At 36.0% G+C, this 17,227-nt stretch overlaps 1 protein-coding gene and 1 long non-coding RNA gene across 5 annotated transcripts in view; one reads left to right on the top strand and one right to left on the bottom strand.

The window, feature by feature from the left end:
• The window catches only part of LOC147578196 (uncharacterized), a 270,306-nt gene that overhangs the window by 23,716 nt on the left and 229,363 nt on the right, over window positions 1-17,227 (bottom strand). The window contains exon 6 of one of the 4 annotated variants that reach the window (XR_015254917.1): window positions 12,875-13,218. The exons of the other annotated variants lie outside the window; for them this stretch is intronic. This is a non-coding gene — a long non-coding RNA (uncharacterized LOC147578196). Of the gene's footprint in view, window positions 1-12,874; window positions 13,219-17,227 lie in introns of those variants that run through there. 4 annotated transcript variants of the gene reach the window in all.
• PLPPR4 (phospholipid phosphatase related 4) overlaps window positions 1-17,227 on the top strand; it is a 42,236-nt gene that overhangs the window by 12,563 nt on the left and 12,446 nt on the right. The window contains exon 2 of the mRNA XM_025935017.2: window positions 9,900-10,085. Coding sequence (XP_025790802.1) covers window positions 9,900-10,085 — 186 coding nt within the window. The remainder of the gene's footprint in view (window positions 1-9,899; window positions 10,086-17,227) is intronic.

The following is a 17,227-nucleotide window of genomic DNA, read 5'->3' on the forward strand; positions in this document are numbered from 1 at the left end:
AGTTTTAGCAAAAGGCAGTGGGTATAATTAGGTTGCAAACATGAACTAAGGTGCTATGTTTCTTGAGTTTATAATCTAGCTAAACAGCTGTATAATCTTGCACAAGTCTTGTAATCTGTGCCTCAGTTCTCTCATCTGTATGGTAGGGTCAGTAATAGTGCCTAACAGGTTTTGTGAAGATTGCATGAGTTCAGAAATTTAAACTACTTTAAATGGTACCTGGAAAATATTAGTAGCATTAAATTGCTACTTGTATCCATATTTCTAAAAGTCAGGTATATGTTCTAAGGGAAAAGAAATTACAACTGTAGAAAGATTTAAAAGCAATTACTTTTAACAATTGAAATACAGGTCTCCAGCCTCAGGTCTTAGTCTAATTTGGTTTAAAAGACAAAATGCTTTCCAAGACAATGCACATACTTCACTGTCTAATTATGTAAGGGGAACAAATCTTCAAAACCTAAGGTTAAAATCGGTGATTACAAAGCTTACTGCCCCAAGCCTAATGCTGAATCAATATTCAGGTAATGAAACAGACATGTATTATTATTTTAAACTTTACTAATTGATCACTGAATGATTGTAATTAGTACTTTTAGAGCTATAAAGATGTAATTTATATTTGGATATAAAGACATAAGACAGAGTTTTCCCATTAAACCTAACATATATATTGGGTCTCGTTGCTCTTCCCTATTAACTGCGGTTGCTAGTTGAAGGACTTAGTTTAATTTTCTTGTGCTCTTTAATATTTAAAAAAAAAATCATTAGAATGCTAGAAATTTGCAGTAGGAGCATGTTCTGTGGTAGAGGTAGGCAAGGATCTTTTAACATGGGGATTTTTCTTTTATTGTATTAGCCGCATGACAAGATCTATGTAAACACTAACATCTCTTTCAAACCACCTATACATGTATGTATTTATTCTACATTGAGGCTACTGAATATGTCCTTTGCTATGCTAGGCCCTGGGGATAAAGAAGTGAATAAGAACATTTCTCTGTTCTCAAGGGTCTTATCATTGAATAAAAGAGAAAAGTGAAGGAACAACTGCTATCCCATAAGATAATCACTGTGACAGAAGCAGTTAGCAAAAGAGATCCAAAGGAAACATTAAAGACAGGATAGCATCTGGAGCTTTAAAGGTGCCCAATTCCTAGAATTTTATACTAGAAGTTACTTACAAGGGAAAACAAAAGTGAAGATAAAAGCAGGCAACATCCAAGATACAGTTAAAGGTTCTTAAGATACTGCCAAAAAAAATTAAAATTATATCAGAGAAACTGCACAGGGAAGAACATTTAAGACCCTGGAATATCATATGATTAAGAGCGTGATTTGAAAAGTGCCTCCCACCTTTCACTCTTGGTGCCATTTAAACCCCTTGTACACATGGCCATCTCTGGCCTCTGTCCTTAAGTGGCATTTTCACTGAAGCCTGGGGCTATTCTTTCCTGAAAAGCACTAGACTAATGCCAGATGGTGACATGTGCCAGGATGGCAGCAGGGTGTAGTGGGGTGTGTGCATCTAGGAATTTCACAGATTAGGTTCCCCACTCTGGCTTTGTACTTAGAAGCCAGGCATGCTGTTTAACTTATCCAGGGCGGGGTCTTTTCTTAAAACTTATCTTAAAATTCTCAAAGAGGTTATGAGTATTAAATTAGATAATTTATGGGGAATTGCCTAAATAAAAACCCAAGAGATGTTCTTGTCTTCTTAGATATGTGTTGCTACTCCATAAATTCTATTTTTAGTGACTGAAAGCGAACTGAGTTCTAGAAAGGATGAGTAGTAGATTTGAGCCTAAGAGGCAATTTTCGTGTTTGAGTGGTAAAGAAACTGGTAGAGAAACTGTTTAAGAGGTAAGGGTTAAGAACTGGGGGCCTTTATTTCAAAAGGCACCTATTTCCTGCAACACCCTCCTCCCGTTTGCCAATGGCAGCCATGGTAGCAATGTTGAGCGGGAAAGCAATTTGTGACGCATTAGCAAAGAAGTTGTATATATAGCATGTTTCCTGGACTTAGGCACCTGGGAAGGAATGTGGGTACTCCCATTACCAGCTTTGTGACCCCTGGACAGTTTATGTAACCTACTCTGTCTCAGTTTTCTCATCTGTAAATTAGGAATACCAATAGATACTTTACAAGGTGTGGACTGTATGGAAACTATCTATAAAAGAACTATAAGAGAACTTAGCACAATATCTGGCACCTACATCCTCAACATATATGCTATGTGATTGTTAATAAATTGGCCATGCTTCGTGTTTATTTAATACTAATGTCCTGATTTCTTTTGATTAAATTCAGCGAACATTTACTGGACACCTAAAACACTGAAAGCACCGTGTGAATACAGAGATCTCACTTTTAAGTACCTAATCTTAAAATTAGGGCTGGTAATATACAAGCATTGTAATTCAAGGCAGACACACAGGTCCTAAAATGAACTAGATATGGAGTACATAAGTCAGAGTCTTCAGTTCTGAATGAAGAGCATGGAGACATTTATGAGGAAGGTCATCTCGCCCTTTATGAGGAAAATTTTTATGGGACACAAACGTGAAATGTAAGATAAAGCAGAGACCGGAACATGTCCTTTGAGATAAAAGTGTAATGGAAACAAAGGTTTTTCGTGGGCTGGGAGAGTGAAGAGTAGGTATGGAGCAAAATTAAACAAGAAAGCAGATTAGGCTATAAGATAAAAGGTCATAAGTGCCATTCTAAAAAAAATTTGCACTTTATTCTATTATTAGTGGGACACTCTTAAAGGCATGATCAGACATGAACTCTAGAAAATCAGCCTAGAAGCATTGTGCAGGATGAAATGAATCGTGCAGAGAACAGAGGCAGAAGACATAATACTTTATAGAGGGTAGTGACCATGTAAAAGAAATGGTTGGAATGTTTCTGAAATCATGCCAGGATGTAGAGAGTTCTAGAACTAGATGGCAATGTAAACAGACCCTCACTTCACTGAGAACAGAAGAGATCCAGAGAGGTTAAGTGACTTGCCCCAAATCCCAGAAGCTAGTGGAATAAATGCGGAGAGGCTGGCTTCTCCTGTGGTGAGACTGGCCTTGGTTTCCCTCTGTCACGCTGCCCTGTTTGAATTTGTACCTATGCATGCCATTTAAGCCACAGCCATTTTATCTGTGAAAACTAGCTTAGATACCTAGACCTTGAATGACACTGTAGACTCCTTCTTGACCTATTCCTTCCTTTAACAACACTATGTGTTAGTGTGTTTTTTCATAATTCATGTTTTGGAGATTCATTGTAGTTCATCTGAATATGCTACAATTAAGATAGTTTTATAAACTATGAAGTCCTATACTATATTATAGTATATATTATTAGTTATTATTATTGTCAGTATTTGAAGGAGACATTTATCTGTATTACCTACAAGGCAAAAATTACTAAGGGATATCATTATACATATATATATATATATATATATATATATATATATATACACATATATATACATATATATACATATATATGTATACATATACTGTAGGAAGTGAAAAATTCCACTATCACCATGTTGACCTATGACAACCTCCTTTGTGGCACAAGCTTTAGTAAACTTCCTTTGATCTGCTAGTATTTCTTCAGTTTTAACTTGATTTCAATATATTTATTAATGTTTTAATTTTCACATTTTATATGATTTTGAGATACTTTACCAGAATTGGTTCCCAGCCTCCCACTTAAAATTTGTTATTCTCACAAGAAAATGTTTCTTTTCTTGTGGATTATGTCCTGCATATGAGTGGTAGGAATATACACAATACATTCTTTCATATTAAAACCAAAGTAATTTAGTGCTGAAATTTCTTGTGCAAGTGTTCAAAAGTGAGTGTGATGTTTAAAGCATCATGTATCAATGACATGCACCTTTCTACCTGCAGCCTTGGTCTAGATTGGCATCTTATTCTTTTCTGACAGCTACATTTTGATAACTAAGAGGGATCTCAACTGTCATATTCCCCAAACAGAACTTTATCTTTCTCCTACTTAAGCTTCTTCCACCTTTTCCTCTTCTAATAAATGATGCTACTGACCCAATTGCTCAAACCTTGAATCCTTGAAATCGGCCTTTATTGTTTTTTCTTCAGTGACCAGACCATCAACAAGTCTTGTGTGTCTCCAGAATCATATCCAGATCTGGCAACTTCTGTGTATCTCCACCACTACACCTGAGTAAATGTGCCATCGTTTCTTGCCTGGGTTACTGCAAGTGCCACACGTCCACTAGCATATGGAAGCTTCATGAGTGCAGGGAGTTTTCTGTTTTGTTGACTGCTATTTTCCTTACATTCAGAGCAGTGTCTAGCATGTACTAGGTATTCAGTAAGTATTTGCTGAGTTTTGGTGAGCCTTCTAAATTTCACCCTGCTTCTACTTTTGACCCACCTCAATCCATCCTCAACCCAATAGCCAGAGTGATGTTCGTAAAATAATATTTTAAGGCATATTACACCTTTGCTTAAATTCTCTAAAGCATTTCCAAATGTACTTTGGATAAAGTAAGTATTAACTCTACCCACAGCCTTCAATTCTCTGCAGAGTGTGGCCCCAAATGCACCTTTCTGACTTCTTATATCACTTTTCCCTGTTGACTCTGCTTTTACCTGGTTTTTATACGATTAGTTCTTTCTTGCCCCGTCAAGCCTCTGCTTAAATGGCACCTACATAGGTAGATCTTCTCTGATCTAAAATAGCAATCCAGGCACTGAGTTACCACAGCCTTCTCTTTCATCTTCTTTATAGTATATGTTCTTTCTCATATTGTAATTTTTAAATTCTTATCTTCCTTCCTCAGCTAGAATGAAATCTCCATCAGAACAAGGACTTTGGGGGTGCCTGGGTGGCTCTGTCGTTAAGTGTCAGATTTTGGCTCAGGTCATGATCTCGCAATTCGTGAGTTCAAACCCTGCGTCCAGCTCTGTGCTGACAGCTCAGAGCCTGGAGCCTGCTACAGATTCTGTGTCTCCCTCTCTCTCTGCCCCTCCCTCCCTCGCACTCTGTCTCTCTCTCTCTCTCAAAAATAAATAAACATTAAAAAAAAAACAAGAAAAAAAAAACAAGGACTTTGTTTCATTCCATCCATATTCCAGGACACAGGACAAGGCCTAAGCGCTAGGAGGCTCTCAGTAGCTATTTGTTGAATAAATAAATAAATAAATAATAAATAAACATATTTAAAATATAAATAAAATAAATAAACATACAATAACATATTGTATGTTAATTGGCCCTTTGTGACTATAATTCCACTAGTTTAAGAGGATCTCTTGAGACTCTGCACTCACAATGGCCATGAAAAAAGGAAAAGAATGGAACTGACCTGTATTACTCTAGGCCAAGAGCAAAGTAAATTTTCCCAAATAAGAAGGAAAGTTGTTGGTTCTTATGATCAACATGCTAAAAGCAAGTAAGTTATCTGAACTAGATAAAATGTCATGATAGATTCCATAAAGTGTTTTGCTAAAATTGATAGACTGTCAATTTGTATTTTTTAAATTGACCCGAAAAAATCAATATTATCTAGCAACTGTAATCTTTTGAAACACAGTTCTTTTGTTTGCCTTGTCTTCTAAAACTGTTATAATTTACTCTTAAAAATTGCTTCTATTATTTTTACTGCAAGTTCCTTAGCAGATGGCAATTATAAGAATGATCTCTTATTTTTTAAAAACCATTTTGCTAATCGTCAGGTAATTTCCCTTCTCTGTATTGCTGCATAAAAATAGCAAGTTCATGCTTTTTTTTTTCTTCGCTACACAATAACTAGTGAATAAAATTCCTAATGCCTGCTTATACAGATCTTTTAAAATATCTTTTTAAATCTCATTTTAAATGCAATCAGAAGATGCCTATGCTTTTATATATCAACTCTGCATCTATGCCCAAATTAGTACATACTATCTGCTAAAGTTCTTCCATTCAAAAAGAAGTTTTGTTGATGAGTATTTCAAGAGATAAAGGATACCTCTGAAGACAAGTATTTAAAAGTGAGCTTTATAAAAAAAGAAGTAATGATTTTAATTTAATTCATTACATTGTCTGGCAGTAAAATACCATATGGGACAACAATGCATAAAATTACTATTTCCTCAAATACAAATATTTTGTTCAAATCACTCTTTCTTAAAAACAAATTTGAAGTAGAATACAAAGAATAAATAAAATACAAAGAATACAAAATCGAAGTAGAATACAAAGAGAAAGAAACACCAAAAAGAAGAAAAATATGACTATCAATATTTTGAAAACAGATGAGGGTCTTGAAACATGTTTCTATAGAACTGTAAACAATATTAATACATGGGGAGAAAAATGGTGTCACTGGAAAAATTGGTGGTTTCAAGAAGGCCAATGTCTGAAATGACTAAGGTACATAACATTACTGAAGGAAATTATTTTCACTCAGAAAATGAATTTATTATATTCATATACATACATATATATTTGGAACTCACTCTGATATATATTATTAGTGGAAATACAGAGGTGAGTAAGATTAGACCCCCACTGTAAGATTTTCATTTGGGGGGCACCTGGGTGGCTTGGTCAGTTAAGCATCTGACTTCAGCTCAGGTCATGATCTTACAGTTCGTGGGCCCCCATGTCGGGCTCTGTGCTGACAGCTCAGAGCCTGGAGCCTGCGTCAGATTCTGTGTCTCCCTCTCTCTCTGCCCCTCCCCCATGCATGTTCTGTCTCTCTCTGTCTCTCAAAAATAAATAATTTGTTAAAAAATTTTAAAAACAAAAAGCTTTTCATTGGGGAAGCAGAGCAAAGGCTCCAATTAACCTATAGCAGATAACTGTAATAAAGAAGAACACATACAAATTTCCTAAAAAGAAGTACTGGGGAATTAAGAATGAGGAAATTACTCTCAAAAATATTACCATGTAAGGCATTATGGAAAAGGTGACATTTGATAAGTATAACAACAACAACAATAATAATACTAACATTTATAAAATGTTCTTCATTCCATATATTATTGAAAATTACTTTCAATACTTCATTTAATTGTTACAACTTCCTGTGATGATGGCTACTATCAGTGTACCTATTTCATAGAAAAAAATACTGAGATTTAAGAAAAACATTTCCAAGGTCCTATTGGTAGTAATGAATGGAAGAATGGATATTAGAACCTCCTAGGTGCCTTGAAAACCATATGACCCCATGGGGTTTGACCAGAGTATGTTGAATTCAGAGTGTCCACACTATTTACACACACACAGGTACACACACAGACACACACACACTATAGGAATAGTACTTTCATTTCATGGTTATGTCTTCACTGGTACAGTTAAGCAGACTCTAAAGTAATCATCCACAAAATTCAATGGCAAATAATATCTGTAGTAGAGAAGATTTACTTAATTTTCAGATTGGACATGTTAAGTTTTGTTCACCTTTCTGCAGAAGACATCAAATTCACTTTACTGGGGCATTAGTATATTAAACTGAGAAGATCAAATGTTATTTAGGTAAGTGTCAAAGGTTTCAGACCTGATTCCCATTTACAAAATATCTGTATGAGACCTAAAATTTCATTATCCTAAAACTTTATTACCATTTTTGGGAAAAAAAGCATAGAATAGTGGTTAAGAAATAAGACCGGAGCTATGATTCCTGGGCTCAGAATCAACCTCTGCCACTTACCAAAGGAGACTGGACTTCTTCACCTGAAAAACAAAGATAATAATAGCACCCATGTTATATCATAATAAAAAGTCTTAAGTTAAATGAGTTAAAATTAATTAATAAAATTACTTAAGATTTCTAAAACAAAAAAGTGACTGGCACATAGTAAGCACTATATGAAATACTGTTAAGTTAAAACTAAAATATATTCAAGTGGATTTAAGTGGAAAATCTCAATCACACATATGCACATGAAGCACTGCTTTATTGGTCAAGACTGAAGCTACCATTCATGCATTATGGGAGAGGGGAGTGGTGAGGAGAAATGATCACATATTTGGAGTGATCAAATGATCATGTGTTCTAATGCAAGAAATAGAAGTGATTTGATGTACTTTTTGTTCTCTCTACTGAAAAGCATCAATCTGAAAAACAGGAGGACAATGCCAGATAAATCTCTATACATAATTAGTTGTTCCAATAAACCTAATTCTCACTTCATTACAAAAAGACCCTTGGGAAAAGAAGGCATAATGCTATTTTCTACACTTATATTTTTAACTGGACAACCAGAAATAATGGATGATCAATAATGTCTTTATCAAAAATCTGCCCAGTTTAGTCAAATAATTATTGTGTCTTCTACAAGTAACAAAGCCTTAAGCTAAACAGTTCTTTTTAAAAAATGTTTATTTACTTTTGAGAGAAAGAGAGGCGGGGGGGGGGGGTGCGGTGTGGGAGACAAAGGATCCAAAGCAGGGCTCAAATTCACGAACTGGGAGATGATGACCTGAGCTGAAGTGGATGCTTACCCGACTGAGCCACCCGTGTGCTCTAAACAGTTCTTAATAATAATGTGACATAAACTGAATTTTCAGATTCTGAAAGGCCTAGCATCAATATACATGCAGTATTTTCTCTTAATCTTTGATCCTTGCTGGCCAAGCCCATGTCCTGTTCACCATATTGTAGTTAGCATCGACATAGTACTTGGCATATTGTAGGTTGAGTGAATTAATAGTTGAATCCCTAACACAAAGTCTAGAAAGTAAATTGTGTGTAATTTAGGTTTACCAGACAAACTAAAGGGTATCCAGTGAAATTAGAATTTCAGGTAAACAACAATTTTTAGTATAAGTGTCTTCCAAATATTGCATGAGACATACTTATACTAAAAATCGCTCAATGATTATCTGAAATTATAATCTCACTGGGTGACCTGTAATTTCATTTGCTAAATCTGGTAACTCTAGTCTAGTTATTATAATAAATTAAGATTTATTAATTTATTCAATTAGTCATTCATCAACAAGTATTTATTGCTGTATTAAATTATTAAATGATGTACTACAGGCCCACCCTGTGCCAGGAACAATTCTGTGCCCTGACTCAGCAATAAATAAATAATACTGGCAGACTCTCACTTCATGGAGCGTGTATTTCAGCACAAATGGAGGGAGGGATGATGAAAAATACATAAGTGAAGTATTAAATTGACAAGGTAATTTCAGTTAATGATTGGTGCCATGAAGAAAATCAAGCAAGATGATAAGGGTCAAGAGAGAAGGATGGATCAAGGGCTACCTTAGTAAGAAAGTACAGGAAGTCATCATTAAATGATGAGAAGAGGCCAGTTGTACAAAGAGCCAGAGGAAGAGCAAATGTAAAGGACCCTAAGTAGAAATGAATTGGACTGTTTCAGGAAAAGTGTGAAAACCAATTAGAATGTGGTGGGCAGGGGCTTGGGGAGTTGTATAAACATTGTACAAGAAGAGGTAAGAAACTGAAGCAAGAGCCAGTTCATGCAGAAACTTATATTCCATGATGTGACATTCAGATGGTATTTGAGTAGAATGAAAAGCACCAGAGTGGTTGAAATAGGGAGTGATATGATCAAAAGTATTTTCAAAAGACCTGTTGGTTTGCTGGGGGGAAAATGGATAGATGGGGTGTGGAGGGGAAGAGTGAGAGTACAAGACCAGGAGGCAGTCCAAGAGCAAAAGTGAGGGACAACACAGGCTCATAGGCTGGTGACAGAGGTAGGTGAATTGGAGATATGTTTTGAAGGAGGAAGCAAGAACACTCATGAAGGGCTTTGACTCTGAGACCGGAAAAGAGTGGTGAGAGAAGATAGCCATTTGTTTCCACTTAAAGATGCACTGATCCTATGTATGACCCATGCACAATAATAAACTACTCTTCTATATCCTTCTTTCTCAGTTGCCTATATTGGCATCATCGGTGGTTAGCCTGTATTTCCTTGAACTCACAGATGTCTTCAAACCTGTGCACTCTGGATTTAGCTGCTATGATCGGAGTCTTAGCATGCCATATATTGAACCAACCCAAGAAGCAATTCCATTCCTCATGTTGCTTAGCTTGGCTTTTGCCGGACCTGCAATTACGGTAAGAATTGCCCCCAAATTATGTTTGTCAGTCCCCAAAACTAAGAATGGCCACATTTGTGTAATAAATGTGTTAAAAATAAACAAAAGGTGAACTCTAAATCTTGGAACAGAGAGATCATGTCTTTGAGATATTTTGAAAATATCATGGGACTTAATAGTTGAAAATTACTGGCATTCAAAGTTATAGAAGATTATATGATTGCAAAATTGATGGGTCTCTAATGTTTAATTTTATAAATGATTCTAAAAATGTTAATAACTGTATAATTCCTCTTGAATGGCTAATATGATGTTTCTGATATACTTCCTAATTAATGTGTTCTTTTGGTATCTGAAGTCTGGAAAACTGGAGGGGAAAACCAAATAATTATACAGCCAAGAGACTTTCTTCTCAAAATACATGTAGACATCGCTTACAGTTCCATGTTTACTGGGTTAGCACTTTCTATTGATTAGGAGCACTGAGCTCTAGCAATTGTAAAGTAAAAAGGTCACAACTCACACTTCTGGCATACTGGCTCATGCACACATGCACCCACACACATGCATACACAGAGACAAATAAAATACTTTAGATTCAAAACAGGCATTTGCATTTTTAAACATGTAATATAAAATAATGCCCTAACCTACTGGAATTGAATTAAAAACATAGTTATTTTTAGTTTGCTAACTTACACATTGTGAATAAACACACTTTTTCTTTTTTAAAAAACCTTTTTTTTTTAAGTTTATTTATTTTTGAGAGAGAGAAAGACAGAAAGAGCGTGAGCAGGAGAGGGCAGAGAGAGAGGGAGACACAGAATCCAAAGCAGGATCCAGGCTCTGAGCTATCAACACAGAGTCCGACACAGGGCCTGAACCCATGAGCTATGAGATCATGACCTGAGCTGAAGTCGGAGGCTTAACCGACTGAGCCACCCAGGTGCCCCAATACACTTTTCTTAATTCATTAATACATAAGACTAGACAGAGAAAGACATATATATGATTTCACCCACATGAGGAATTTAAGGTACAAAACAAATGAACATAAGGGAAGGGAAGCAAAATAACATAAAAACAGGGAGGGAGACAAAACAGAAGAGACTCTTAAATATAGAGAACAGAGGGTTGCTGGAGGGGTTTTGGGAAGGGGGGATAGGTTAAATGGGTAAGGAGCATTAAGGAGGACACTTGTTGAGGTGAGCACTGGGTATTATACATAGGGGATGAATCACTGGAATCTATTCCTGAAATTATTGTTGCACTATATGCTAACTAACTTGGATGTAAATTAAAAAATTAATTAATTTATAAATAAATAAATAAATAAATACATAAATAAATAAATAAGACTAGGCAAGCTTTTCCAGAAGGCTTCTTCTGGAAGAAGATTCTGCCCCTAGAATCCTACATAAAGAGCAAAAAACAGGTTTCAAGGTTAATAATATTTATTTCTACAAGTAGGAACTTTTAATTTGCCTTTATTATGCCCATGAATATCAGAGGAAGTGGTTTTTGAATGACAAGCTGTATTTGAATGGAGTTTTTATAGGATTCCCTAATGAACTGACCTATTCTGGTTCAGCACATCAGCAATTTTAGAAAAAGAATCTATGCATAAACCTTCCAAAGTCTATGCTTTTATGTAGCCATGAATTTGCTTTAAAAATTTTACCCTATATTAAAAATCATAGCATATGTTTACACTCTAAATAAATTATACAAAATATTCTCAGAAGGTAAGGTAGAATGCGAAATTAATACTCCATAGAACTTTGTCATACTCAAAATACTTTGTAAGTTAATGAATTATTTGAACTCTAGTAACGCCAGGGTAATTGGAACTATTCATGATGTGCTTAGAAATAGCTGAGACTCAAACTAATAAAACATATTTAAAGTGCAGTATTACTCAGAATAATAGCATTTTCCTGTCATTTCTCTAACGACTTATTAAAAAATTCATATCATCAGTCATTTGATAAGAGCAAAATGGATATATGCTTTACACTATTACACCAGGAAGCATTTCTCCTAGTTAGGGTATAATCCCCAAGTTTATTATAATAGAATATTTGAAATTAAATTCTGTACAAATGTTCAGGACTCTGCTGAAAAGATTGTGTTGATATTCAGTCATTGAAATAATTTGTTTTTTATATATCCAGAAGCCTTCCTTCTCCAGGATATTTTATTAAGTTGCTAAGAGAGCAAGTCTAACTGTGGTACTTGCTGCTGGCACCGTTTAGCCCACATTGATCCCTTTGTTGACACTGTTACATGTCCTAAGGACAATGACCTTGGCCTCATCACGGTGTCCCTGCATCTGTGACTCCTTCACTTCCCATAATAAATTCTCTATATGCAATTTAGAGATGCTTTCTGGGGATTCTAAGCCAAAGCTTGCTTTCTTGAGCCCTGAGAAATGACAGGGCAAATCTGTCATGGCTGCCTCCCACCAAAGTTGACCTGGGGAACCCAGTGCCAGTTCCTCCCACAAAGAACCCACTGGATCTGGGGGTCTTCACAGGGCCTCTCTAGTGGCTGCATGCCTCTTAATGGAACAAGAGGCAAACTAGGGCAATATTTATTTTTTTAGGGACCCTGGGGTCCCTAAATACCCCCATATCACTTGGAGTTCCATGATATTCCAGGGTGTCAGTGATTCTTACACATGGTTTCATAGCTTTGTGTAAACACTCAAAGGTAAAACAAATCTTGACTTTGCTGACATCAAATATTGTTTTCACACCTTTCTTTTCAAATATCATGCTTCTTCTAGATTTCTTTCCAAGTTCATTTTCCCTTCTCTATTTTTAGGGCCTTCTCCCAAAACATTCATTTTCTCAACATTGGTCTTATGTCTATAGTCATCTTGTTCTAGACTCATAATTCTGCCTCTAATCTTCCTACATAGTTACAATTGTAACCTCCTTCCCCTCTTTTCCTGAAGGTGAAAAATAACAAGTAGACTCTAACCGCCAACTCCCAAGGATGCTGTTCTCCTTTAACCTCTATGGTAGCATAAACCTGTTGCAAATGCGGTGGTGAGCACAGGAGGGGAGGCAAGAGGAATCTTTCATTTGAAAATGGCTTTTAAAGCCCACTTCTGTGAAGAGAAGCACTTCTTGTTTTCACCCATTCACCTGGAGAGAAGATCAAGAAAAACAAAGACCTCATGTCCTTGATATTCTTCAAAAGAATCTTTATATGAACAAAAGAAGATCGACTGATTTTTTTATACAGGGGCGCCTTGGGTGGCTCAGTCAGTTAAGCGTCTGACTTTTGATTTCAGCTCAGGTCATGATCTCGGGGGTCGTGGGATCAAGACACAAGTAGGGCTGCCCTGATAGCACAGATCCTGCTTGGGATTCTCTTTCTCCCTCTCTCTCTGCCCTCTCCTCCTCTTGCACACGCACATTCTCTCTCTCTTTAAAAAAACAAAAAACAAACAAAAACAAAAAACAAAAAACAAAAAACAAACCCAAAACTCATGTCCACAATATTCTTTTTTTTTTTTTAATTTTTTAATCTTTATTTATTTTTGACAGAGAGAGAGAGAGAGAGAGTGCAAGTGGGGGAGTAACAGAAAGAGAGGGAGACACAGAATCCAAAGCAATCTCCAGGCTCTGAGGTGTCAGCACAGAGCACGACACGGGGCTCAAACTCACCAATTGCAAGTTCATGACCTGAGCTGAAGTCGGACCTTCAACCGACTGAGCCACTCCAGGCACCCCCACAATATTCTTTAAAAGAATCTTTATATAGGGGCGCCTGGGTGGCGCAGTCGGTTAAGCGTCCGACTTCAGCCAGGTCACGATCTCGCGGTCCGTGAGTTCGAGCCCCGCGTCGGGCTCTGGGCTGATGGCTCGGAGCCTGGAGCCTGTTTCCGATTCTGTGTCTCCCTCTCTCTCTGCCCCTCCCCCGTTCATGCTCTGTCTCTCTCTGTCCCAAAAATAAATAAACGTTGAAAAAAAATATATACTTAAAAAAAGAATCTTTATATAAACAAAAGAAGATCGACAGATGTTCTTATATAGGCATTCAACTATAAATCTTTTAGTGTTTGCTTTTCAGATTTTTTAAAATGCTTTGAGAGGTTTTAAAAATAACTTGGCTTTGTGATGTTGAATGAGAAACTGTAAAAGTTCCTTTCATGTCTGTGAAATACATTTTATGTCTCTGAAATTGCCCTTAAATTGGAAAATTTCATCCTTAATATTCACTTTTCGTTTACTTTAAAGTGATAATGAAACCAGCATTTTGTTCAGTCCTTTGGAGACTGTGTCCCAGGGAAAACAACAGAGAGTACCATAAATCTTCATGAAATCTATATGAAAAGAAAAGGATGTATATTTTCACTTCCCTGGAAGTAAAATTTTATTACATATTCTTAAAGGATAAGTATATCTAACTTTATAGAAGAATTCTATTGGAATTGGATTATGTTCCTAGAGGGTAACCTTAGCTTTGGGAGACTATACAATCAAAAGGTAGAATATTAAATGTATTAGGGTTTCCAAAAGACATTCACTGCAAATTTAAACACTGAAGATACTATGATAAATATTATATTTTTGTCATTGTGCTTTGTTTTTTTCACAAGGAAGACTTCTTTGATTGGAGTGCTTCCTCTGGTGGCTATTCTTAGGGCACTGCCCATATGATTAATAAAAAGCAATATATTTCTCACTATGCCTTTTCTGAAGTAGAGTCACTTCAGAATCTTTTCCAAAAACCTGCCTTGATATTGGACAAGCCAAAAAAATTGTCATTTCTTTTTTGGCTTGTGTACAGGCTAAACAGAATATTGCGAAAAGACGCTTGTCACAAATTGTTTTCTATTTACAAATGACAAAAGCAACAAATAATTTTACTGTCAAAGGCTAAACTCTGAAACCATATTTTAGCACAACAGCATGCCATTCAGAATGAGGAAACAAGTAGGTGCATTTAGAAATAAATCAAGAAGCATCTCCCCTCCCCCTGAGGAGAATTCCATCTTTAAACAGAATTGAACCACTTTGAAAATTCATGCAATGACATACAGCTCAAGGTTAAATGAATAGAAGTATGAGGAGAAAATTGATGTGTTTCTTAGAGAGGACCAGTGGGTGATGTCAAAATAATGACAAGAAACCTCTATCCATAATCAAGCCAAAGAGTATTAAAGTACTCTCTTGACATACAAGTTTTGAGCATATTACACAACTAAAATAAAACCCCTGAAATCTCAAGGTCATTCGAGATAATGACTATTGTGTTGTATGATAAGATACATTTCCCTAATAGCACTATACAAATAAATGTGTATATAATTTAGCTTTCATGGGCAAAATGTGAATCATTACATATAATTGAAAATAGGGGAAAATTATTCACAGAATTATTGTTGAGAAAGTGAAGATGAAATCAGTATTTTTTAACCATACAATAATGCACTTCAGGAATGAGTGGTTAATGTTCTTGAAATGATGAGTTTGAGATACCCATTATCTTATGCTTTGTGTGTGGAATATCATGCCACATCTATCTGTGCAGAATATAGAACTTATTGTGTTTCTGTGTCTAACTTACGGTGATAATGTAGGATGACATTTTTCAAGAAGTATAATTAACTCACTGTTCAATTATTTGAGAAAAAAAAAACCCTCCTTTTGATGATTTCTGTAAGATTGATTTTAAAGATGTTTATCATGTATGCCACATGATCTTCACACATGTGTGATTATTGGTAGAGTTCCATTAAGAAAATTATTTTTATACAAATTAAGATTCTTTGTAATTGTACACATACCATAATACCTAAAGAATTAAATATAGCAGATTGAACATTCAAAGCAGAAGGTCGTAGGCTTACTGTCATTAGTTTTAAAAAAACTATAGTTTTAAAAACTTCATAAAATAAATGTTACACTAGTAATGAAAACTGAGAAGTTTCCCTTGGGAAATCTGTTTGAGCCCCTAATCATGACCATGACTTTTAAAGTGACACCATCACTTGTATCTAAGAGACTTTTGGTGTCTCATGTAACTCAACTTTCCTCAGCTCCACACATATCTACAAATCAATGTCGCATTTCATAATAATCTCTTAGGCACAATAATCTTAAATATTTGAAAATTTTTTTCATAAATAAAACTCATAATTTCAAGTCTTACTTCTCTTTTTTTTAATTTATTTAATGCTTTTATTTATTTTTGAGAGACACAGAGACAGAATGCAAGTGGGTTAAGGGCAGAGAGAGACACACACACAGAATCCAAAGCAGGCTCCAGGCTCCAAGCTGTCAGCACAGGGCCCGATGCAGGGCTTGAACTCACGAGCTGTGAGATCATGACCTGAGCTGAAGTCGGATGCTCAACTGACTGAGCCACCCAGGCGCCCCTCAAATCTTACTTCTCTTGTATAGAATAACCAATGACCTGAATGCCCAGGGTAATTAGCCAACAAGAATCCCACAATGAGGGTAACAAATGCAAATCCCACAATGCCAGGCATTGTGCTAGACAATGAGAATTAAAGGTAAATAAGAAATGTCTCATTCCTCAGAGACTTGTAGTCAGGTAAAAGACAAAAAAATGAACTGTTCAAGTGCATTTTAACCAAGCTTTGCTAAGAGGGAAGGATGAGGTGCTGAGGAAGCCACAAAGAAGGGGACCTAATTCAGTTTAGGATGCTGTGGGGTATTTCAAGGAAAGCTTCTTAAAGGAAATGATGCCTAAATGCATTGGGTACCTTCCCTGATGTCCTATGTCTTGGAATCCTACAGCAAGTATACTTTTCTTTATCTTAACCTAATCCTTCTGATACTACAGCATGGCTCACTGTCCATTGTAAACACATTTTGCAATCTTATACCTAGGGAATAACACCTTGCTCACCTAAATTCTCTTGTAATCTTCATTCTCCAATAAAGTAGCTACCAGCCACATCTGGCTATTTTATGTTAAATCTAAATCGATTTAAATTTTAAATACTGAATTAAATACAGGGTAATGAAACTAAAAATTTGGTTCCTCAGTTGTGGTAGCTAAATTTCAAGGCCCAGTAGCCACATGTGGGTAGTGGCTACCCTACTGGACAGGATGGAAAATATTTCCATCATCACAGACATTTTTATTACGCTGCTCGGCTTTAGATAGCACCTTTCT

This window comes from Puma concolor, chromosome C1 (assembly GCF_028749965.1).
Source record: "Puma concolor isolate L17-30 chromosome C1, mPumCon1.1.hap2, whole genome shotgun sequence".
Lineage (NCBI taxonomy): Eukaryota > Metazoa > Chordata > Mammalia > Carnivora > Felidae > Puma > Puma concolor.